This window comes from Oncorhynchus nerka, linkage group LG3, assembly GCF_034236695.1.
Source record: "Oncorhynchus nerka isolate Pitt River linkage group LG3, Oner_Uvic_2.0, whole genome shotgun sequence".
Taxonomy (NCBI): Eukaryota; Metazoa; Chordata; class Actinopteri; order Salmoniformes; family Salmonidae; genus Oncorhynchus; species Oncorhynchus nerka.
In genome coordinates this window covers 1,493,932-1,518,902 of record NC_088398.1, presented here as the reverse complement: position 1 = coordinate 1,518,902, position 24,971 = coordinate 1,493,932, and the positions used below count along the sequence as shown (strand labels likewise).

At 43.8% G+C, this 24,971-nt stretch overlaps 2 protein-coding genes across 7 annotated transcripts in view; one reads left to right on the top strand and one right to left on the bottom strand.

Annotated features, from left to right (window-relative positions):
- Positions 1-1,994: 1,994 nt before the first annotated feature.
- LOC115119085 (FAD synthase-like) lies at positions 1,995-10,403 on the bottom strand. 3 transcript variants are annotated; one of them, XM_065007000.1, is made up of 11 exons: positions 10,297-10,403; positions 9,313-9,530; positions 8,947-9,090; positions 7,110-7,487; positions 4,445-4,558; positions 3,902-4,169; positions 3,623-3,770; positions 3,362-3,460; positions 2,929-3,118; positions 2,626-2,699; positions 1,995-2,521 (listed from the first exon to the last, which is right to left on the bottom strand). In XM_065007000.1, exons 2-11 carry the CDS (start codon positions 9,490-9,492, stop codon positions 2,386-2,388), a joined length of 1,731 nt encoding a protein of 576 aa, XP_064863072.1. In that variant the 5' UTR covers positions 9,493-9,530; positions 10,297-10,403; the 3' UTR covers positions 1,995-2,385. The 3 variants fall into 3 exon arrangements, with proteins under 3 accessions (XP_064863072.1, XP_064863077.1, XP_029503686.1); XM_065007005.1 differs by lacking the exon at positions 7,110-7,487; XM_029647826.2 differs by lacking the exon at positions 8,947-9,090.
- A 1,187-nt stretch (positions 10,404-11,590) lies between these two features.
- LOC115125349 (SHC-transforming protein 1-like) overlaps positions 11,591-24,971 on the top strand; it is a 38,474-nt gene continuing 25,093 nt past the window's right edge. For 2 of the 4 annotated variants that reach the window (XR_010460461.1, XM_065006996.1), the window contains exon 1: positions 11,591-11,875. The gene's annotated coding sequence lies outside the window, so the exon portion shown is untranslated. The remainder of the gene's footprint in view (positions 11,876-24,971) is intronic. The other 2 variants (XM_065006999.1, XR_010460464.1) reach the window with 2 other exon arrangements.

Genomic DNA, 24,971 nt, shown 5'->3' with positions numbered 1-24,971 from the left:
TGCATGGGATTTCTGTTAATGCAGCTCTGTGCAGCCAATGCATGGGATTTCTGTTAATGCAGCTCTGTGCAGCCAATGCATGGGATTTCTGTTAATGCAGCTCTGTGCAGCCAATGCATGGGATTTCTGTTAATGCAGCTCTGTGCAGCCAATGCATGGGATTTCTGTTAATTCAGCTCTGTGCAGCCAATGACAATGTCAACTTTAGGTGTAATGCCAGGAGCTGCTTGTGGATTTACATTTTAGTCATTTAGCTGATGCTCTTATCCAGAGCAATTTAAAGGAGCAATTAAGGTTAAAGCGCTTTACTCAAGGGCACAGACAGATTTTTCTGAACCAACAACCTTTCAGTGACTGTTCCAATGCTTTAACTGCTAGGCTACCTGCCAAAACAAGCGCTGTGCAGATGTCGGCTAAAAAGGATCTGATAAAATAAACCCTCCCCTAAACCGGACGATGCTGGGCTAAACCCTCCCCTAAACCGGACGATGCTGGGCCAAACCCTCCCCTAATCCGGGCGACGCTGGGCTAAACCCTCCCCTAATCCGGGCGACGCTGGGCTAAACCCTCCCCTAATCCGGGCGACGCTGGGCTAAACCCTCCCCTAATCCGGGCGACGCTGGGCCAAACCCTCCCCTAATCCGGGCGACGCTGGGCTAAACCCTCCCCTAATCCGGACGATGCTGGGCCAAACCCTCCCCTAAACCGGGCGATGCTGGGCCAAACCCTCCCCTAAACCGGGCGATGCTGGGCTAAACCCTCCCTAATCCGGACGACGCTGGGCCAAACCCTCCCCTAAACCGGGCGACGCTGGGCCAAACCCTCCCCTAATCCGGACGATGCTGGGCTAAACCCTCCCCTAAACCGGGCGACGCTGGGCCAAACCCTCCCCTAATCCGGACGATGCTGGGCTAAACCCTCCCCTAAACCGGGCGATGCTGGGCTAAACCCTCCCCTAAACCGGACGATGCTGGGCCAAACCCTCCCCTAATCCGGACGATGCTGGGCTAAACCCTCCCCTAAACCGGACGACGCTGGGCCAAACCCTCCCCTAATCCGGGCGACGCTGGGCTAAACCCTCCCCTAATCCGGACGATGCTGGGCCAAACCCTCCCCTAATCCGGGCGACTCTGGGCTAAACCCTCCCCTAATCCGGACGATGCTGGGCCAAACCCTCCCCTAATCCGGGCGACGCTGGGCTAAACCCTCCCCTAATCCGGGCGACTCTGGGCTAAACCCTCCCCTAATCCGGACGATGCTGGGCTAAACCCTCCCCTAATCCGGACGACGCTGGGCTAAACCCTCCCCTAATCCGGACGACGCTGGGCCAATTTTGCGCCGCCTCATTAGTCTCCCAGCACTTCCCATGTGCCTCCACTGCAGTATACAAATATGCTATAATATACACTGCCAAAACATTAAGAACACCTGCTCTTTCCATGACATGGACTGACCAGGTGAAAGCTATGATCCTGTGTTGATGTCACATGTTAAATCCACTTCAATCAGTTTAGATGAAGGGGAGGAGACCGGTTAAAGAAGGATTTTTAAGCCTTGAGACAGATTGTGTATGTGTGCATTCAAAGGGTGAATGGACAAGAGTAAATATTGAAGTGCCTTTGAACGGGGTATGGTAGTGCCAGGCGCCCTGGTTTGAGTGTTAAGAACTGCAACATTGCTGGGTTTTTCACACAAGTTTCCTGTTTATCAAAAATGGTCCACCACCCAAAGGACATCCAGTTAACACAACTGTGGGAAGCATTGAAGTCAACATGGCATCCCTGTGGAACGTTTGACACCTTGTAGAGTCCATGCCCCAACCAATTGCAGCTGATCTGAGGGAAAATGGAGGTGCAACTCAATATTAGGAAGGTGTTTGTCGTGTAAAATCGTGAACAGAGGAATATTGTTAAAATGTACAACAGAATAATTACTCTCCCTCCCCCTCTCTCATCAGCACCTTCATAATCTTTTGCCAATAATTAATCAATAAGTAAACTTGTGACAGATTGATATTTTATTACAAACCATATAAATCCATATCTTTAGATTCTAAGCCACTCAGACATACACTCAGGCACATGTTTTCCATTCAGAAACACACACTTTTCCTTCAAAATTCCCTGATTCTGCGATCAGTCTCTGGTTCTTTGTCTGTTCCACTTTCCTCCATCTGTTCCCTCTTTCTTTCACTCTCCACGTCCTTCCTCCCCTCCTCTCTTCAGAAGTTGCCTGTATGTTCAGTTTTGTCTAATGGTTAAGGTTGGGATTTGAGGAGGATATGCTGATCCTAGGTCTGTCCCTACAAGCATCTCTTACCAGGAGCCCCAAACAGGAAGGGCGGAAAAAAGATCAGGACATGACGTTACAAACAAGGAAGTGACATCATTCACGTGAGTCGCGCTCCATTTCCTCATTCTCCAAGTGGTGGGCAGGTCTATAGCGGCTCACGCCCCTCCCATCCACCACTTGGAGGGCGGGGTTTCGGCAGGTGTTGTCCATGCTGCCCAATGAGGTGTACCTGTCAGGAGACGGACAGAGGACTCAGTCAGAGACTAGGACGGGGGAGTAGACAGTGAGAGGAAACAGAGAACATGCTTGATTAAGGTGTGTATGTCTTCTTACCCTTTATCATATAGAATACAGTAGGGCACATATAGAGTCCTCAGGAATGACCAGATATCATGATACGTCCAGTCCTGATGGAGAGAGGGAGGGAGACGAGAGAGAGGGAGGGAGGGAGGGAGAGAAACCAAGAAAGAAAGGGGAGAGAGAGACAGAGAGAGACAAGAGAGAGAGAGAGAGAGACAAAGAGAGGGAGGAAGAGAGAGAGAGAGAGGGAGGGAGACAAGAGGGGGGAGATAAGAGAGAGCATTAGAAGTATATCTCACCCGCTCAGAAAGGGAACATTGTAACATCATGTCTCACCAGCAGGGGGTTGACCCTCATGTAGTCCGGCCATCCAGGGTCAGTGAGACACATGGGTGTGAGTGTGTGTGAGTAGGGGTCACTCCTCCTGGTGCCCATACACACAGCTCTCAGCTCCGGCCTCCTCTCCTGTACCTCACTCAATGCCTGCCGAATACTGCCCTCCACTGAGAAAATCTCCAGGTCATATCTATGGGAGACAGGATGGAGCTCTGCTAAATAGTGAGCCAAAGTCTCTGTATAATAATACTGTAATACATTTTATTATCAGAGTTTTGCTCAAACTCAAAGATGCAATGCAGATCAAGCTACAACCATACACAGACCTGTTGGGGACAGAAAAAAAAGTACATAGCTAACAGAGGTGCAGCATATAGGGATTGAGGAAACGACCTAGCGATGCTAACGCTAACTACAGAGACCGATAGCTTACCTCTTTATTGTGTCCTGGAGGAATCTCTCCATCTCTGGGAAGGGAGAGACGATGCGAATGTACAGAGCCTTTACCTTGTCCTTACCCTCCGGATACCGCCTGTGAGGGAGGGGGGGAGAGAGAGAATAAATACGAGGTAGATTTTCCCAGTAAACAATCAATTCAGACAGGAGAACACAATATGGGTTAAAAGTCACATATCGTCTCATTCCTTCATTCTGTGTAGACAGAAAACTGTCTATTGCCTTCTCTCTCTCTCACCGTTTCAGTGCAGCGTAATATAGATGTAGAAGAGCAGTGCAGTCTTTGCCTCCATTGAAGCCCACACAGATCTCCCCTGCCGAATACTGATCCAGAGCAGTCTCTATGGTCTTCAGAGCGTTTGCCACTTTATCACCCAGTGGTGTGCCTATGGGAGATGGAGTTCATACAGACAGTTGGAATCATGGGAAATGTAGTCACTGATTTTTTATGGTTATTCTAGCTGTCCGTCCCTCCACCACCCTTCCCTCCTTTGCTCTCTCTCACACACACACACACCGCTGTTGGCCAGTGTGTAGACCTCCTCAGTAGCAATGGACACAGGGTCCGTGACCAGGGGAACCACACTGCCTTTGGGCATCTCCTCCAGCAGCTGAGCCCGGGCCTTCTCCACCTCCTCAGAGCTGTCTGAATCCAACACCAGCCTGACCCGGTGGTAGTTACTGAGCCAGTCAGGGTAGGAGCCCAGAGCCACCCTCTTCCCCCAGCCCGCCTGCAGGCGGGTCAGCACCGGGGCGATCAACGCCTCGTCTGCATCCACAAACACCTACAACACAACACGGGGAATACATAACATTATAGTAGGCATCCATTGCAGCAGTGGTCCTGTGCAGGCTTTGCTCCAGCCCAGCACAAACACAGCTGATTCAGCTCATCAAGGTCTTGATTAGTCCATAACTTGAGTCAGAGGTGTTAAATCTGAGATGGAACACAAGCCTGCACACCCTGTGGGTCTCCACGACCAGGAGTGAAGCGACGTTTGTCTGTTGAAAACGTCCTGTCGACTGTATTGTAGTGGAGTCAGATGGTTGGTCACCTCACCTCTCGTGTGTGGAAGGTGGTCCCTGAGCCAGCGAACAGGTGCTCCAGACCGTTGAAGGCTCTCTCCAACAGAGACGGGATCCCAGGGAAGATGTAGACGTTATGCACACTCACCTGGGAATGTCAGAGACGGAGTCAGAACCACGACCAGCATGACATCAAGCATCTCCAGACTCTTAAAGCCGGTGGCTCCAACGCACTCATATCTCCTATCATTCAAATATATTTTACCTGGTTTCAGACACTGACCATCAGGTAGAACGTTCATGTTTTCTACATGATATTATGTTACACCACAGCGTTGAAGTATACTCATTTCTGATTGGCTAGAAGGGCATTCTAGAATGGACATTAAAACCAGATAACTGGACAGTTGGAAAAGATATCGGGACGCCTTGCAATCAGTGCGCAATATGCGCCTACACATGCAGACCGTACTTGTTACAGGAAGCTAAACCAACAACTACACAAACTGAAATTGGATAAACTGTAAACGCAGGTCCAACGAGAAAGAAAAAAAACTTCGCTAGCTGGCATTGATTTGTTTTTGCAGAGACATGTTTTGGAGCATCTGATGACCTAACGTGGTGAGTGATGAACATGAATCTCTCTGGACCAATGTTCCCTCTAAACTGTGCATGTGCACAGGCGCGACACAGAAATATCAGTCTGCACAGAAAAGCACGAAATTGAATTTCAATTAACTTTCTATAATTTTTCCCACTTAGTTAACACTATGAATGTTTCCCTTTACTGTGGGAATTGTGATTGAATCAACACAATATTAGCCACTTTCAATGCAACATACTTAGTATCCAAAACTAATAACTATGCAAGAGATTTTTTGTTAGGCAGAACGCATCGGAGTAGGATTCTGTTGAATTGACATGCACTACTCAGTCCTTACTCTACACAGACCTGTGGCATAACCAATCAGAGCAGCAGTAGCCTATATGCAAATAGACCATTGCCATATATGGATCTGTACAAAAGCTGAAGAACATACGCACATCCAGGTACTATTCGCAGGTGAATTTATGGAAAACGCTGCACACTGCTCCCAAACAGTTTCACTAAGTGATGTCACTGAGTACTGCCCCTATATTTAGGACCTTCCACCCCCACATGGGATATGGAAGCCCGATGAAGACTTAAGGGAACGTTGTTATGAATAAAATCACCTGGGAGCCTGAGCAGCAGTGTGCGGCGTTATCCTTTTTGTTTTCCATATATGGATCTGTGCCATTCACTTTGAACTGGACTGTTTACAGCATAAGCAGTCGTGAGTAGATGAGCTTGTTTTGAGATCAAAAGTGTGAGCTGCCTTTAGCCACTTGTGCACATTTGTTCATATCCTCCGCTAGTTGAGTTATTAGTCCAGTTATAGATCATTTGTAGTCAGCAATGGGGGAGTGGTTGCTTCCTACAAGAGCACAACATGTGTACATGTCTAGACATCTTTGATATGCAAGTCAGGTAAAGAGCTTGTTTTGTCTTAAAGGGGCAGTGTTGTGTTTTGAGACCGGCTTGAATAAGATAATTAGCCAATAGGCAGAGGGAAGCATAATTTGTTTAATTCTCTGTAATAATGGTATGGGAATAATAATGCATTTTATTTTGTAAAGTGGTTTCTTGCATTAAACAAAGGGTATATAACAAAGTATTGAGATAAACTTTTGTTATTGACCAAATACTTATTTTCCACCATAATTTGCAAATAAATTCATTAAAAATCCTACGATGTGATTTGCTGGATTTTTTTTCTCATTTTGTCTGCCATAGTTGAAGTGTACCTATGATGAAAATTACAGGCCTCTCATCTTTTTAAGTGGGAGAACTTGCACAATTGGTGGCTGACTAAATACTTTTTTGCCCCACTGTAGCTAGCTTCTAGCCTAGTGTTTGATATGCAATACGATCTCCTCGTAATGAACAGTGTCGGGTGTCCTGACGAGAAGGCAAACTTTTCTAGCTATGCCAGGCAAAGTCGGGCATTACCAGCTCATTGTTATCGATTTACTCAAATGAAAGTCACTAGAAAACATCTACTTTGCTGTTATTCTGGCTGAAAAGTTTGTGACTGTGTTAGCCATAGCTAGGGATAAGAACGTTGGCAGTGAGCATGGCAACGGGACAAAGAACAAACAACTGGGTCACGTCCATAAATATCGAACTAATCATAACGAACAACTGGGTTGAGTCTGTAGCAACCAAAATAGGAGTATGAATTTGCTTATATAAGTGAAAATATAAAAAAAAAACATTTTATTTCTACTGGTAAATGTGTGCTTAGTATTGTTTTCATTGACAAATGTGGTATAAGCGGGATAAACAGCTTAAACAAAATAAACTTTGCTGTTATTCGGCTGCAGAGGTCGGGACTGTGTTGCTGTAGCTAGTTGGCTCCGCCTCATCCCGCTCTGCCGTCCATTGTTTCCAAGGTAATGTACAGAACGTGGGCGTTTATCCCTTACATGTTAAAGGAATCACATGATGCATTTTGCATCATAATGATGATGTGGCAAGTGACGTTTTACTTCTTGAAAGTCCAATATCTTGACTTGACTGCTAACATTCAAAGAATTTAGGGACTGTAATCAACAGTGGACTAATGAGGAAAAAATACCCAAATATATTTTTTGTTTAACAGTAGTCAGCCACTGACCAGTGGGTAGCGTAGTGGCTGTCCAGTCTGAGGGTCAGTGCCGTAGTTGAGCTTGGCCGAGCGGGGGACCATGGCTAGCTTCATGGCTGCATTCTCCCTATCCACCACCCCAAAGAACTCCTCCACCAAACGGGCCAGCTCCGGGTGGGCATGCAGTTCCTCCTCGAACGCCATGGCAACACCCTCGAAGGTGACGTCGTCGTGGGTGGGGCCTATTCCCCCAGAGGTGAGCAGGTGTGTGTACTGTGGGGCCAGGAGGGCCACCTCCTTAGAGATGACCTCCTGCTGGTCTGGGATTACTGTGACACGCTGGACACACACTCCCAGCTTCCTCAGAGCTCGCAACAGGAAGGCGCTGTTAGTGTCCACCGTGTGACCCTGAGAGAGAGTGGGGGCGTAGAGGGAGGGAGAGAGACTCTTTAGATTAGCTAACTCCTAAGAGATAGGGACTTGGGGAGGAGTTTCTTTTCAGAGATCAGGCATATTCCACTCAGTACCAAGTAGAGGTCCACCGATCGTGATTTTTCACAGCCGATACCGATTATTGGAGGACCAAAAAAAAGCCGATACCGATTAAAATCGGCCGATTTTTATTTCCTTATTTGTAATAATGACAATTACAACAATACTGAATGAACACATTTTTAACTTAATATAATACATCAATAAAAATCCATTTAGCCTCAAATAATGAAACATGTTCAATTTGGTTTAAATAATGCAAAAACAAAGTGTTGGAGAAGTAAAAGTGCAATATGTGCCATGTGAAAAAGCTAACGTTTGAGGTCCTTGCTCAGAAAATGAGAACATATGAAAGTTGGTGGTTCCTTTTAACATGAGTGGTTGGTGGTTCCTTTTAACATGAGACTTCAATATTCCAAGGTAAGAGGTTATCGGTTGTAGTTAATATAGTATTTATAGGACTATTTCTCTCTATACCATTTGTATATATACCTTTGACTATTGGATGTTCTTATAGGCACTATAGTATTGCCAGTGTAACAGTCAGACTGCCATCGCTCAGTCAGACTGCTCTATCAAATCATAGACTTAATTATAACATAACACGCAGAAATACGAGCCTTTGGTCATTAATATGGTCGAATCCGGAAACTATCATTTCGAAAACAAAACGTTTATTATTTCAGTGAAATACGGAACCGTTCTGTATTTTATCTAACGGGTGGCATTCCTAAGTCTAAATATTCTTGTTACATTGCACAACCTTCAATGTTATGTCATAATTACGTAAAATTCTAGCAAATTGGTTCGCGATGAGCCAGGCTGCCCAAACTGTTGCATATACCCTGACTCTGTGTACAATGAACGCAAGAGTAGTGACACAATTTCACCTGGTTAATTTTTATTTATTTGATCTTTATTTAACTAGGCAAGTCAGTTAAGAACAAATTCTTATTTACAATGACGGCCTAGGAACAGTGGGTTAACTGCCTGTTCAGGGGCAGAACGACAGATTTGTCAGCTCGGGGCTTGAACTTGCAACCTTCCGGTTAATAGTCCAACGCTCTAACCACTAGGCTACCCTGCCGCCCCAATAATATTGCCTGCTAACCTGGATTTCTTTTAGCTAAATATGTAGGTGTAAAAATATATACTTCTGTGTATTGATTTTAAGAAAGGCATTGGTGTTTATGGTTAGGTACAGTCCTCCAACGATTGTGCTTTTTTCGCAAATGCACATTTGTTAAATCATCGATTATATGCAACGCAGGACACGCTAGATAAACTAGTAATATCATCAACCATGTGTAGTTATAACTAGTGATTATGATTGATTGATTGTTTTTTATAAGTTTAATGCTAGCTAGCAACTTACCTTGGATTCTACTGCATTCGCTTCACAGGCAGTCAGTCTCCTTGTGGAGTGCAACGAGAGGCAGGTTGCAAGATTGGATTCCCCGAGCTGACAAGGTGAAAATCTGTCGTTCTGCCCCTGAACAAGGCAGTTAACCCACCGTTCCTAGGCCGTAATTGAAAATAAGAATGTGTTCTTAACTGACTTGCCTGGTTAAATAAAGGTATTTTCAAAATTATTATAATAAAAAATTTAAAAAGTCTACTAAATTGGCACCCAAAAATACAGATTTCCGATAGTAATGAAAACTTTAAATCGGCCCTAATTAATCGGACACTCGGATTAATCGGTCGACCTCTAGTAGCAAGCCCCCATCTCCAGTATCACCTTGAGTATCTCGTCCCCGATGATGAGGATGGCTGCTGTGACAGCACCCCCATTCCGTTGACAGGAGGTACCGCAGCTCTGGTGATTCTGGGCCATGGTTACAGTGGTGACCTGGACCTGGGCGGCCACTCGCCTCACAAGCACCGCTGCTCTACTCAGCCTGGACACAGCCTGCAGCATCCAGACCTGAGACAGAAAGAGTGGGGGAAGAGAAACAACTAGAGAGGGAGGCAGGGAAGGAGAGAGACATGGAGGGTGAGTTATGGAGTAGTAGAGGGAGAAAGAAGGGGAGAATGCTGTACATGCTTGTTCCAATAAGATCAAAATGTAGTCATTGGACACCAATAAGGAGAACAGCTGTTTGTCATCTTATTTGCATAAGACGGGAGGGTAGATCAGAGGAGTGTTACACAGGATTTCACCATAAATTATTGTCCAGTTAGCAACCTATTCTATTTGAAATCCAAGCATTAACTTGATGAAGTTATGGTGGCTGAAATGTATGTTGCTGTCTAAGTTCAAGATACATGTCTGCTGTAGTTATAAGCCACCTGCCTATCGAGAGTAAAGGGTGATTTCACCACGGTCACTCGGCGAGGAACAAGCCAGCCCCATCCACAACCATTGCATTGGACCAGAGACGGAAACATCCCACTCGCAAATTTTTTGACGGTTCATATTAGGTCAATGAACTAAGCAAACCAGATCTAGCAGCTAACCCTAAAGCAGACCGGAACTATGACAACTGTTTTCAAAGGTAAACGGCCTGCGTAAGATATCTTCATTTATCCACCATATTTGATTAGACATCATAGGCTAACAGCTAGCTAGATACCCCCTGCGCAACGTCTGAATGTAAACATGATCATTAGTTTAATGGCAACGTAATACACTTTCTACTGATTATAATGTATCTCTGCTGTGACAATAGATAGTAACAATCATGTGTTTGATAACCTGTGTAATCAACAGACAAGTGCTTACCCTAAAGTCGCATACGTCCTCGTTATGTATTAGCCGACAAAACTGCATGCCCTTCAAACACTGGGTGGCTCTGGCGAGCCAATCAGGAGCAGTAAAAGTGCCATCTCTGAATCCAAAAAGCCAATGAGCTGTATAAGAAGGTGGGACGGAAATTGACCACGCTATTTGTGTAGCGGAAGTACAGGGTGTGCAGTGTTCCACTGATATCATGTTTTGTCTAGAAGGGATACAACTTTTTTTCGTAGTAGGTTTAGTATAACGTGAGCAGTAGGTTATGAGAACTAGGTCAAGGTTAGGAAAAGAGTTAGGACTAGCTCAAATAAAAAATACTTTTGATGTCAAATGTCACAACCTTATCTCTTCTAGACAAGACCCTGATAACATACACCCGGAGTATGCCTACAATATTATTTTATGATTATAACATTATTATTATATTAGCCTCGACCAAGCAAAACACGTGTTTTAAGCCTATCCACAACAGAGATTACAATTCTTACATTGATGTGTGATAAACCATAAGAAAAACAATAGGTAGGTGGTAGAATGTACCCTTTGTAGATATGCAGACAGTCTTTTGTAGCTGGTAGAGCATGGCGCTTGGGTTGTAGGTTCGATTCACACGTTGGACCAGTACAATTAATATGCACTCACTACTGTAAATCGCTCTGGATCGTCTCATAAATTTAAATGTTTTTATTTTCTAGTACTGTCAAATACAAATATTAAGCTGTGCGTGTGCGAATATGGTATCTACCAGCAGAGGACTCCATTGAACAGTATTCACTATGCATAAATGACTGGTCTTCATGGAATTATCTAGAGTATAGGCTATTTATCATATTTTAACTATTCAATAAGGGCCTATTCTATTATTGAACAGGCAAAACAATTGAATAGAGTTGAGTTGTTGAGTTTAATTGAAAAATGGGATAGAATAAAATATAGGACTGTGGAATATAATTGAGTGTAATAAAATAGAAAATAACGGAATATAATAAAATACAATATAACGTTATTTGGCCTCAGTGATCCAATCATAAACATTATGATCTGCTATCCTGGTTTGTTCTCGTGCTCCTCGGTCAAGAAAGTTGTAGCCTATAACGTAGGCATTACAGTTGCACTATGCAAATAATAATGTGTGACTCAATAAAGACTGTGTGTATGTGGTTTAATGTCAGTTTACTCGGTTATACCGTAGGCTGGATTGTTATTGTGGGAAATTATCGTTTTTCGCAACCCCTTTCTGTCAAGGCCGCTCAACCGCGGGCCAGGTGCAGAGAACCACACAAACTGAGTGGCACTAGCGGCCAAGGCAAATGACATTACCATTTGTTCGCGGAAGTGGCTTTTTTGTGTTGGTAGAAAGGGGGCGGTGGGGGAGGAAAGGAAGAGAAACTAAAGAAGAAAGTTTCAGCCCTCTTTCTAAAGAAATTCATATGCACACTGTACGACAGCTGGCGTTTTGAACCTTCACATTCAGCCACTTGTGTAATTAAGTTAGAGGTAGGCCTACGGGACAACAACAGCTGGGAGAAAACAAGAGGCACAAAAGGGACAAGGAGGAAGATAGCTGGTAAGTTCTCCTGACAAAAGTTCACCACACTTCTCTGGGCATGGTTTGGGCTTGAATATTAAGGGCTGCGTGTTGTAACGTTTTAGGACATTGGAATACTAAAGCAATAACATTGTCTGACAGATGAATATTATTTGCTGTAGGCCGAGTGTAGGCAACCTAGGCTATTACTTTTGTTGTGCCATCTGTTCGATGTTGGCGAAACAGTCGTGCTAAAAAAATAACTCGTCTAGTAAGACTTCTGAGTTCAGTTTGGCCGTACTACGAAAAAATGTATCGAGTTATTGTAACATTGCGAAATATAGCCTAGAGATACAAAGTAACTAGCATAGGCCGCACATTAAACATTGTATCCATTCAACAGAAGTCGCAAATAGCCGTGTTGTCACTTTTGGGTGTTTTCAAAATCAAGTGGTTTGCTGCATAGGCTACTAGAAATAGTCAGTTCTGTAGGCCTGGGTCCCTGGGATATCATTACTTTCCTCACAACAAGTTGTCCAACTCTGTCATTTAAACTGTTCTGGTAACACTTTATAGACCTACATGAGTACTAATACTGTAACAAGAAAAGTAACCGCACTGTTTGTATTGAGGTGTTGTTTACGTACTACTATAGCAATATGCGGTTTTGTTTGTTTTTCTACACGTGGAACAGGAACTGACCACTATTCCGTTTATGTAAACTCCACAAGGCCTACTATGCAATGGAAACTATGCTACTGTTCTTACTATGTAAAAACACGTTAATGCAAGGCTATTACTAAATGAATCCCAGTGTTACCGCACAGGTTTAGAGAAACCGAATCTAAAGTCTTAGACTAAACAGGCTGGTTTTGGCTTTCTGTAAATGCTCTAGTTCTTTTTCAGCGACCTAATCAGAAGTTCACATTTCTGTGATGTGCAATATAGATCATTAGTATATTGTCAAGATGGCATTTTCATGGAGATGATTTAATGTTTCAATAGGTCTAGGTTCTATATTGTCATGGAAGTGACAAGACAACAAGTGACAAGACAACAATGATAATTTAAATAATCTGTAACAAGCCCTGACTAAAACAATACTCTGTAGTTGGATACGTGCCATACTGTCACGTCTCTCGTCAGACGGCATGGACCAAAGCGCAGCGTGGTAAGTGTCCATGATTTTTATTGATCAAAACACTCGAACAAAGTGAAAAAATGAACAGTTCTGTAAGGCAAATAAACTATACAGAAAACAACTTCCTACAAAACTGTAAGGGTTTTCTGGTGAAAGAGAAGCGGACCAAAAAGCAGCATGGTGGTTATTCATGTTCTTTAATTTATAAAGAAACTACACATGAGATAACTAACAAAAACAACAAACGTGAGAAAACCTAAAACAGTCCCATCTGGTGCAAACACAGAGACAGGAACAATCACCCACAAACACACAGTGAAACCCAGGCTACCTAAGTATGATTCTCAATCAGAGACAACTAATGACACCTGCCTCTGATTGAGAACCATACTAGGCCGAAACATAGAAATACTCAAATCATAGAAAAACAAACATAGACTGCCCACCCAACTCACGCCCTGACCATACTAACTAATTACAAAACACAGGAAATAAAGGTCAGAACGTGACAAAAACACAGGTGGAGAAAAGGCTACCTAAGTACGATTCCCAATCAGAGCCAACGGTAGAGGGCTGCCTCTGATTGGGAACCACACTCGGCCAAAAACAAAGAAATAGAAATAAAGAAACTAGAATTCCCACCCTAGTCACACCCTGGCCTAACCAAAATAGAGAAAAGCCTCTCTATGGCCAGGCCGTGACACATACAGAACATTCAACAACAAGCTGTGATGCTGGGCCCTTCATAAGCATATGATTCGGGCTGCATTGGTGTGGCCAGAAACGTAAACACACACAATTGTTATGGTTACCTACACCTCAGTCTGAGATGGGACTACTGTTGTTAGACAGCTGGCCTGGTCCTGAGCCCTATACTACGTATGTGGTTTGAGGAGTTGGCGAGGTCACTTTGGTCAACTCTGAGTTCAACTCGGGATAACTGGTACCACGACAGTGGCTCACCTTTTAGCCAGGTACATTTCTATGGCAACAAATCCAGAACTAACCTGCACCTGGGCAGGCTTACTCAGGGTTAACTCCATGTATCTTGAATGAAGTGTCACGAGTTAAAGACCAATAAAATCAAGTAAAACGTGTGTATAACTTAATACGATTATTATATCGATAGGAGTGGGGGAAAGGTGCTCGTGTATTGATAAGCACACTAAAGAAGTTATTAACTATAATGAAATAAAGACAGCCCTTCAACGAGCCTATTTTACACCACAGCCTGCTGAATGTGCAGCATAACTCTTTTCATTTTGCACAAATGAAGACGTGGCACTGACTCGCCCATGGATGGATGTTTCAGCCTTGTCTCAATGAAAAGTTTGGCCTTCCACCAGACACGTGTGACATGCATGCACAGTTACAAGCCTGCTAGAGTTAGCAGCAGGCATATAAGCAATATCCACTGTTGTAATACGGATGAAGCCTGAGCTGGAATGTGACTAAAGCTGGCTAGCTTTGGAAAACCCTGAGTAAATCTAAGTTTAATCATAGTATACCACTCTGATGGTTTGGAGACACCCCAGACAGACAGGAGTCAGGGATGGAGTGGATAGAGGTAGGCTTGTGTCTGAACAGACTGCTTCATAATATGCCCAGCTCCCATATCACACTCTCACACACTCCTTAAACTCACTGTCAGTGGGTTATCTCTCTGATGGTGACGAAGAGGAGGAAGGCTTGACTGACTGCTGCATGGCTGGGCCTGGGGATAATACACTCTGAGAGACAGACATGTCAGTGATAGAAATGTACACACACACACACTACCAACTAATCAATTAATCTATCTGTCAATCAAAGACATCCTGTCTGACAGAGCTTCACAATCCACCTCAGACCCTCTCAATCAAACCGGGTCTGCCCAATCTAATGCAGACCCTCTCAATCAAACCGGGTCTGCCCAATCTAATGCAGACCCTATCAATCAAAAGCAGAACCAATCAGTCCTGTCTGTGTGATAAGCTTGGCTGGGTGATACCTTTCCTTAACTCCCTTTTGATTTGTCAGACAGGTGTGTGTATCTCCACTCAAAAATAAGTGTGTGTGAGCGCGTGCACATATGCATGTGTGCGGACGTGTGCCAGCACTTAGTTCCAATTGGCAACAGTCTTGGATTTCACTCAGCGTCAGTTTGTATATCAATATGAGGCTATGTCTGACATGTAGCTCACTGCCAGAGAAAAAGCCAAGCAGCTGGCTAGATACTGCTCTGTTTTAGCTGGCTAGATACTGCTCTGTTTTAGCTGGCAAGATACTCTTTCAGCTGTTGTGAGCAGCAGCTTATCTGCATCAAGAAGAGGTTTTGTTTCCATGGTTTTAAGAACATTCATATGTATGACCTTTGACTTATTTGGGTCCTTCACTGTAACACTTAATTGTGGACCCAAATAGTTTTCAGTGTGTGTGTGGAAACACTGTAGGAGCAGTTATCTGGGTCTCAGTGTGTGGTTGTCCGTCCCTTACAACGTAGCGGAAGAGATGGTGATGCCTGAGCTCCACTTCCTGCCCTGCAGCCCTGGTCTGCCTCCTACTCACTTCACATAGACACTTAAGACTACATGCTGAGCTGCAGACAGATTCACTCCCACATAGTTTACATTTAAGTCATTTAGTAGTTTAAATGTAACTAAAGGCCTACTAGTATTTACTTGATGCACTTAATAACTGTAAATGGCATATATAATAATCAAGTCCCAAAGTAATCATTATGATACCACTATTCATAGATTCATAGATTTTTTTATGATACAAAACAGGGAGCTTTATCAGGGTTGCACATGCTTCGTACTCAGGCCCGTCATATACTGGTGCTTCCTGTCGATCACATTTGATCAGCACATTTAGAGAGGGACATTCCTAATGTCTGATGTTATTAACAGGAGTACATATGAACAGGGAGCGAATGGAACTCCTGTCCACTGAATGGAAGCGAATGAAATGAATAGAATGGTTAGCTCCCGTACTTCCTGGTCTCCTTTATGACATCTCTGTGCCTAATCCTGTTTTCTGCCATCCTAGGTTCATGGCATTGGGCCTGTGTGGTGTGCCCTCTGTGTGGGAGGTTTGTGAGGTTAAAAGGGAACTGTTTCAGTCTCACATCCTGCTCTGGCCCAGAGGCTACAGTTTCCAGGGATTACTTATTGTTTCTCTGTAAAGTGATACACTCTAAGAGTTCCCTATGGTGTGCAGTCTGTGTAGTGTTACACACTAATAGTTCCCCTGGCTGGCTGGCTGAGCTTGTATTCAGAGCAGTGGTGAAGGAGTTCTCTGTCTACCATATCAGTATGTTTGTGAATAAAGTGATACGACTCTGAGTTTCTTCAGTCTTTGTGCTGTTGTCTTGAATTATCCAATTTATTTGGGCCATAACTTGTGTAGGGTAGGCTATGAGTCAGAGCGAGTCTGTATAGATTTGGACAGGACAGATCTGTCCTGTGTGTTGTAAAGTATTGGTCTCCGTTAAGGCCTGTTGTTCTGGACAGTGAGGTGTGTGCGCGTGCGTTTGTGTGTACAGCATTTATGGGGCCCTGTAGAATTGGTTAATATTCATCAAAGCAGCAACACAGAAGGGAGAGGGACATGGGGAGAAGAGATGGAGAGAGACTGATGGGAGATATCTTGTTATTCAGTCAATTCTCGCAGTCACTGCCCTGAGAATTTTTGATTGATATATATATGACAGCTTTGCACACTCTTAGTGAAGACATCAAAACTAATAACACCATTATTCTACAAATTAGAAAATAGTAAAAATAAAGAAAATAATGAGTAGGAGTGTCCAAACCTTTGACTGGTACAGTATATACATTTTTACACCCAGGGTAAAACACTCACTAGTCAATTATTAGGTACACCCATCTAGTACCGGGTCCGACCCCCTTTGCCTCCAGAACAGCCTGAATTCTTTGTGACATTCTACAAGGTGTCGGAAACGTTCCACAGGGATGTTGGTCCATGTTGGCGTCATGTGCTCATGCAGTTGCTGCAGATTGACAGTGGTACATACATGCTGTGAACAGCCCGTTCCATCTCCTCCTAAATATGTTCTATTGGGTTGAGGTCTGTGGACTGACCCGGCCACAACAATAAACTGAACTGGCTGTTATGTTCCAGGGGATGTTTCCACTCCTCAACTGTCCAGTGTTGGTGACCGCGTGCCCACTGGAGCCACTTCTTCTTGTTTTTAGCTGATAGGAGTGGAACCCGGTGTGGTCAGGACAGGGGGCAGGCAGAATGAGAATGTGTGTGTGTTTGAGTAGCTAAGTAATTGAGTCGGCAATAAAACAAACTTTACCTTCAGACTGTCTGTCCTTTTTTAATAGCCAGGCAGCGGCACACATTCCAGCAAATAAACACCTGTTTCAAATAAATGCTGTGTCTAAATGTAATTGTTTACGAGTGAACTTCAGTGAGTACAGTAAAGATAAAGGAGAGTCATGGATGAGACGGCAGTGTGGTTTGACATGGTCGGCTCAACTACGGTGGATACAAGAGGTGCTGAAACGTGAAATCGGGGGGTGTATGATGGGCAGGCTAGTCTTTGCGTGTCTGATCTGTGATGGATTTGTTATTACAATGTTTATACTGGTCACAAACAGTGTGGTAGTCTTTTCAACATTTTATTGAGCAAGAGCTGTGTGCGTTAAGGAAATAGACGCCTGGCTGGATTAAAAGCCTGTCTCTAATAAGCGCCGGTGGTGTTCAGTGATTAAAGCAAATAAACGCCTGGGATAGTAATTGAAGTTTTACAGTATTTGGTATTGAAGGATAGAGGAAGGGACAGACTTGGAGAACCTGAGAGGAAAAGAGAACATCAATGAGAGACAGAGCAGACAAAAGAGAAAGGGAAACAGAAAGTCTAGGAAGGAGAGTGGACAGAGTTAGAATAAAATGAGGAGAGAGGAAGGGAGAGCGAAAAAGAGGGCGAGAGTTTCAGGTTGTTTCCCCCTATCTGTTTCTCTCATGTAGAACTGTTAACTGGTCTGGTCGGCTGGTTGGGCCTGCTGAAAGCCTGGCTAATCTAATGTCCACATCACCCCCTAATATACGCTCAATAACCTGAATATTTCTGGACATGTTCGGTCACATTCACATCACCTGACAGGTTATATGTTGTGCGTGTGTGTAAACATATGACTGATTTTGGGAAGGAAAGCTGTTGTCTGTATTTATTTGACTAGTCCCTGAAAGTAATTCCTTTCATTCCACAATGTGTGTCTGAACATGCTCAATATACACTCACACACACACAGTCTTTGGTATGTGGGGATACAAAAAGAGCTTGCCTAACGTGTGTGTGTGTGTGTACCTTTGCGCTCACCTGAACAAGGAGGTCACATGACTCTCTCCACAGTTGATCCTGGGAGCAATGCATGCTCCAAGCCAAGTGTTTGTGAGGGGGATCATTTAGGAGAACTATGATTCGCTACATGTACAACACTCAGTGATTGGTTAAGAGTGTGTGTACTAGAGGTCGACCGATTATGATTTTTCAACGCCGATACCGATTGTTGGAGGGCAAAAACAGCCGATGCCGATTAATCTGCCAATTTTCACGTCCATAAATATCGAACTAATCATAACGAACCACTGGGTTGAGTCTGTAGCAACCAAAATAGGAGTATGAATTTGCTTATATAAGTGAAAATATCAACAAAAACTAAAAAACATTATTTCTGCTTAGTATTGTTTTCATTGACAAATGTGGTATAAGCGGGATAAACAGCTTAAACAAAATAAACTTTGCTGTTATTCGGCTGCAGAGGTCGGGACTGTGTTGCTGTAGCTAGTTGGCTCCGCCTCATCCCGCTCTGCCGTCCGTTGTTTCCAAGGTAATGTACAGAACGTGGGTGTTTATCCCTTACATGTTAAAGGAATCACATGATGCATTTTGCATCATAATGATGATGTGGCAAGTGACATTTTACTTCTTGAAAGTCCAATATCTTGACTTGACTGCTAACATTCAAAGAATTTAGGGACTGTATCAACAGTGGACTAATGAGGAAAAAATACCCACATATATTTTTTGTTTAACAGTAGTCAGCCACTGACCAGTGGGTAGCGTAGTGGCTGTCCAGTCTGAGGGTCAGTGCCGTAGAGGGAGGGAGAGAGACTCTTTAGATTAGCTAACTCCTAAGAGATAGGGACTTGGGGAGGAGTTTCTTTTCAGAGATCAGGCATATTCCACTCAGTACCAAGTAGAGGTCGACCGATCGTGATTTTTCACCGCCGATACTGATTATTGGAGGACCAAAAAAATCCGATACCGATTAAAATCGGCCGGTATTTATTTATTTATTTGTAATAATGACAATTACAACAATACTGAATGAACACTTATTTTAACTTAATATAATACACCAATAAAATCAATTTAGCCTCAAATAAATAATGAAACATGTTCAATTTGGTTTAAATAATGCAAAAACAAAGTGTTGGAGAAGTAAAAGTGCAATATGTGTCATGTAAGAAAGCTAACATTTAAGTTCCTTGCTCAGAACATGAGAACATATGAAAGCTGGTGGTTCCTTTTAACATGAGTCTTCAATATTCCCAGGTAAGAAGTTTTAGGTTGTAGTTATTATAGGACTCTTTCTCTCTATACCATTTGTATTTCATATACCTTTGACTATTGGATGTTCTTATAGGCACTTTAGTGTTGCCAGTGTAACAGTATAGCTTCCGTACCTCACCTCGCTCCTACCTGGGCTCGAACCAGGAACACAACAACAATAGCCACCCTCGAAGCAGCATTACCCATGCAGAGCAAGGGGAACAACTAGTCCAAGTCTCAGAGCGAGTGACGTTTGAAACGCTATTAGCGCGCACCCCGCTAACTAGCTAGCCATTTCACATCGTTACACCAGCCTAATCTCGGGAGATAATAGGCTTGAAGTCATAAACAGCAGAGCTGCTGGCAAAATGCATGAAAGTGCTGTTTGAATGAATGCTTATGAGCCTGCTGGTGTCTAAGATCGCTCAGTCAGACTGCTCTATCAAATCATAGACTTAATTATAACATAATAACACACAGAAATGCGAGCCTTTGGTCATTAATATGGTCGAATCCGGAAACTATAATCTCGAAAACCAGACGTTTATTCTTTCAGTGAAATACAGAACTGTTCCGTATTTTATCTAATGGGTGGCATCCATGAGTCTAAATATTCCTGTTACATTGCACAACCTTCAATGTTATGTCATAATTACGTAGAATTCTGACAAATTAGTTCAGAATGAGCCAGGCAGCCCAAACTGTTGCATATACCCTGACTCTGCGTGCAATGAACGCAAGAGAAGTGACACAATTTCACCTGGTTAATATTGCCTGCTAACCTGGATTTCTTTTAGCTAAATATGCAGGTTTAAAAATATATACTTCTGTGTACTGATTTTACGAAAGGCATTGGTGTTTATGGTTAGGTACACGTTGGAGCAACGACAGTCCTTTTTCGCGAATGCGCACTGCATCGATTATATGCAACCCGGTACAAGCTAGATAAACTAGTAACATCATCAACCATGTGTAGTTATAACTAGTGATTATGATTGATTAAGTTTAATGCTAGCTAGCAACTTACCTTTGCTTCTTACTGCATTCGCGTAACAGGCAGGTTCCCATGAGGCAGGTGGTTAGAGTGTTGGACTAGTTAACTGTAAGGTTGCAAGATTGAATCCCTGAGCTGACAAGGTAAAAACAAGGTAAAAAAAAAAATCTGTCGTTCTGCCCCTGAACAAGGCAGTTAACCCACTGTTCCTAGGCCGTCATTGAAAATAAGAATGTGTTGTTAACTGACTTGCCTAGTTAAATAAAGGTGTAAAAAAAATGGCTAAATTGGTGTCCAAAATTACAGATTTCCGATTGTTATGACAACTTCAAATCGGCCCTAATTAATCTGCCATTCCGATTAATCGGTCGACCTCTAGTGTGTACCATGTGCGCTTTGGTGTTTTTAGGGTTACAGACACTCACAGGCAGTCAGTGTTGTCCCATGGAATACGTGGTAAGAACTTGAGAGACACACACAGGCATATGGGTTGCTGGTTGCGCCTCCCACTGTCAGTATCTCCCTGTTGTAAAGGACATTGTTTATTTGTCTGTCTAAGCCATTTAGAGGTGTGTGTGTGTGTTACTGGTATAGGGCCTGGTGTGGGGTTGCTGGGTGTGCATTCAACAATCACTCTGTATACCGCTGTGATCTGTATGGTGAACGGTGTCATCACACTGTGGGTGTGCGTTCAACAATCACTCTGTATACCGCTGTGATCTGTATGGTGAACGGTGTCATCACACTGTGGGTCTGCGTTCAACAATCACTCTGTATACCGCTGTGATCTGTATGGTGAACGGTGTCATCACACTGTGGGTGTGCGTTCAACAATCACTCTGTATACCGCTGTGATCTGTATGGTGAACGGTGTCATCACACTGTGGGTGTGCGTTCAACAATCACTCTCTCTGTGGGCAACACTTTGTAACGCTGAGGTGTTGACGTGGGTTCTGTTGTTCTCTCCCTGATTCTGTCTCTCTAGCGGTTCTGCAGTTCTAGATCTTCTTCTGTGTTTCTGTCTGAATCTCGGTTCTCATCACTGGAAGTTCTCACTTGGTCCACTGATCACTTTGGTTTTCTCTTTTCTTTCTAAGACTTGAAGAATATGTATCTTGACTGCCACATCAAGTGTATTGTTTCTGTTGTTACTGTCCTGTTTGTGAGATAATAACCTGTTCTTTACCAGCGGTGAACTCGTGGTACAGTAGCTGCTTGGCATTGCCAGGTTAAATGTCCATATTTGGCCGTATACATCAATGTTATTCACAATGCCCTCAAATCAGCCTGCATCTCTGGTCTGTGTGGTCTGTCTGTCTGGTCTGTCTGGTCTGTCGAGAGAGAGACTCTCCCCTCCCTCTCTTCCTCTGTCTGTTTCCCTCCTTTTTTCTCTTTCCCTCCATCTCAATTCAATCCATCTCTCCCTCTGGTTCTCCGGTTACCAAACAGGAATAAGGGGGAGGAGCCTTTTAGAGGGGAAACAGCCCATTTGGGCTCTACTATTACATTTACATTTACATTTAAGTCATTTAGCAGACGCTCTTATCCAGAGCGACTTACTATCTCCATCCCTCTCTCCTTCCCCTCCTCCATCCATTCCGTTGTCCTTCCCCTAGTGTGTGTGTGAGCGAGAAAGGGAGTGAGCAATGCTCAGTGCACACGCATGCATATACTGTTAAATGATTTAGACTGCAAAGTGGGAGAGGGGAAAAGGGGAGGAGAGGGGAAGGAGGGAGGGAAAGGGAAGGAGGGAGGGAAATGGAACGAGAGAGGGAAAGGGAAGGAGGGGTGAGTGGATGAGACAGCAGCAGCGCATGAGCGAGAGAGAGAGAGAGGCGGCATCACCCAGACAGACAGAGAGGGAGAAGAAGAGGATAGACAGCGGGCTCGTCTCTCCCTCAGACAGAGCTGGAAGGAAAGCAAAGGGGAATGAGAGAGCGAAGCAAGAGGAGGAGAGGAAGACAATGAAGGAGTGCCGTTGTTCAGCCCTGCCGTTCTGCTGTTTCACATTCAGCTGAGAGGAGGAGGACAAGCTGAGGAGAGGATAGATGGAGAGGATATGAGATCTGGCAATGACTTAGTGATTTAAACGAGTGGAAGAGAGGAGAGAGCGAGGGTGTTTAAACATGAATATGGTTCTGATGTGAATATGGAGCTCTGTTAATACCATGCTACGGATAATTACCTCTACTCTGTCTAACCCAAAATAAGGAACAATTGTTTTACATTTTTCATTCACTCTTGAAGCAAAGGAAGAGTTCTCAAGAATTTATTCACAACTCAAAGCAACCCCAAAACAATTTTTGTAGTAAAATAAACAATTATAGGTGGAAAAAAACCTGCTCTGCAGATTATTATACAATCACCACCTTTGTCGTTACTTACCTAACAGTTAGGACTGTATAGGAAAACATTCAGGATGTTGTTATGCAATTTTTTTCTAAAGTGTTAGCTATTGTGATAGTAAAGTTTATTGATATTAATATTGACTATCATATATGAAAGTATTTCATCCTCTGAAGCAATATATGTTGTGTTAATCCATGTGTCCTAGCCAGAGTCTGGAATCAGCCAGGTTGGGATGTCAACATTGATTTGGTTTTATGGCCGGTGCGACGTGGGCCAAACTTTGATCATTTCCTGAGTGGTATTGATCCCTCCAGGAGTCTCTGGCTGGCCGACCGGCTGTGGTTTCTATAGTTAGATGTTAAAGACCGTAATGGGTCAGTCTCAGCTCTGCTTAGCTGCTCCTGGGCTCTGATTTGTGGAAGCAGTCTGTTATCTTGTTGTCTGAGATGTTTCTGCCGCTGTCAGGATTTCTCAATATAGATCCTGAGCAGGCTTCTCTTCTAATGTTTGTTGCCACGGCAACTTGCATCCGCTGCAGTCGGAGACAGACTGAGATGTAAACCAGGAGAAACAGTCCAGACAGGACCAGACTAGTGGTGGGGTGGTGATAACCAGGAGAAACAGTCCAGACTACTGGTGGGGTGGTGACGACCAGGAGAAACAGTCTAGACTACTGGTGGGGTGTTAGTGTGTAGAACCTCTAACCTATTTATGTAAATGTAGGCTCTGTCTAGAATTCTAGACTGAAATTGATGCAGTGTTCTTGCTGGTTTGCCATGAGGTATATCTCTCATTCTCTCTCTTCAACTTCTGCCGTGCCATCTTTGCTGGTAACTAGCGTCCTGACCGGGACAGGTGGTATACCAAGCCGATGTCAGAAATTATTAATCTGGATTATAATCAGATAATTCTACATGTGGACATATCATTCACTTTGTACAGCTGTGGAACTATGTAGTCTTAACTGGTATCATCAACTGTGTGTTGTTTATGTGTTAGTGTAGTGGTGACTTTCTCTACTTGTGTGTGTTTTCTATCTGTGTGTAGGAGAATCAGGACATCTGTTCAGGTAGAGGGCGCTGTACTCTGCACTCGTCTGACCTACACTGTGTTTTATTCTGTGCACTAATATCTGGCAGGGCGAGGGTTAAACCTGCTGTACTAGCATTTACTAGTGTTAACCTATGTTTGCTAAGTGACCCGTTGGCTATGTTTGTGACATCTCGTCACTGTTAGCGACTGGTTCTGTCTGTTGCTAGCGTTTCACAATTGAACGCAACTCTATACGTTCATCTGTGTTGACATTTATATTTGAGTCATTTAGCAGACACTCTTTTCCAGAGCGACTTAGAGTTGTGAGTGCATACTTGTTCGTACTGGTCCCCTGTAGGAATCGAACCCACAACCCTGGCGTTGCAAGCCTAATGCTCCACCAGGTGAGCCACACGGGACGCGTTGGCTACAGCCACTAATTGACCGTCGCGATCTGACCATCTAGCCTGCATTTAGCATTCCACTGGTAGTGCTACAGCACTAGGACAAATAGACATTTAGAGCATAGACTATAATGGAAGACTTTTGTAGTTATGCAAAGACAGTTAGGCTGTGTTAAGAGCCTGCCATAGGCTGTCGTAAGACCTTAATAGCCCTTCATAGCCCCTACATAGCACTTCATAGCTAATCCCAGTCTGTATCCTGATGTGTTCTGGTGCTCTCTGTCTGGGAGGAGACGTTAGCTAGCGAGTGCTGTGTCAGACCCTCTGGTGCTAGACTGGTGTGATCGAGCGAGCGTCCCTCTGTCTGTTGCTAGGCAGCCAAAATCAAACGGCTAGCTGGTAGCCCTCTGCTTCCAAACATACAGGGCTTTAGCCGTTAGCGCTTGTTGTTGAAAGTCAACTTTCTCTGGTATCATCGTGTAACTCTTGGTGCCAAATTGTCAATCTGTTACAAAGTTTTATCTCAGTGGGTCAAACCTGGCAGAGTAATGGTTAGAACATGTGTAAAGTGCTGGAAATAACACTGATATGTGAGCTGACAAGCCCCTGGAGTTATATGCCAGGTTCAACCTCCACTATTCAGTCCT

What these genes read in the sequence shown, in the direction of transcription:
- LOC115119085 (XM_065007000.1), bottom strand. Translation starts at nt 9,492, where the DNA reads ATGCTGCAGGCTGTGTCCAGGCTGAGTAGAGCAGCGGTGCTTGTGAGG. An exon ending in CGAATGCAGTAGAATCCAAG is followed by an intron (nt 7,488 to 8,946) that starts GTAAGTTGCTAG and finishes ACTCTCTCTCAG; the next exon opens with GGTCACACGGTGGACACTAA. An exon ending in CTCCAGGACACAATAAAGAG is followed by an intron (nt 3,119 to 3,361) that starts GTAAGCTATCGG and finishes TGTCTCCCATAG; the next exon opens with ATATGACCTGGAGATTTTCT.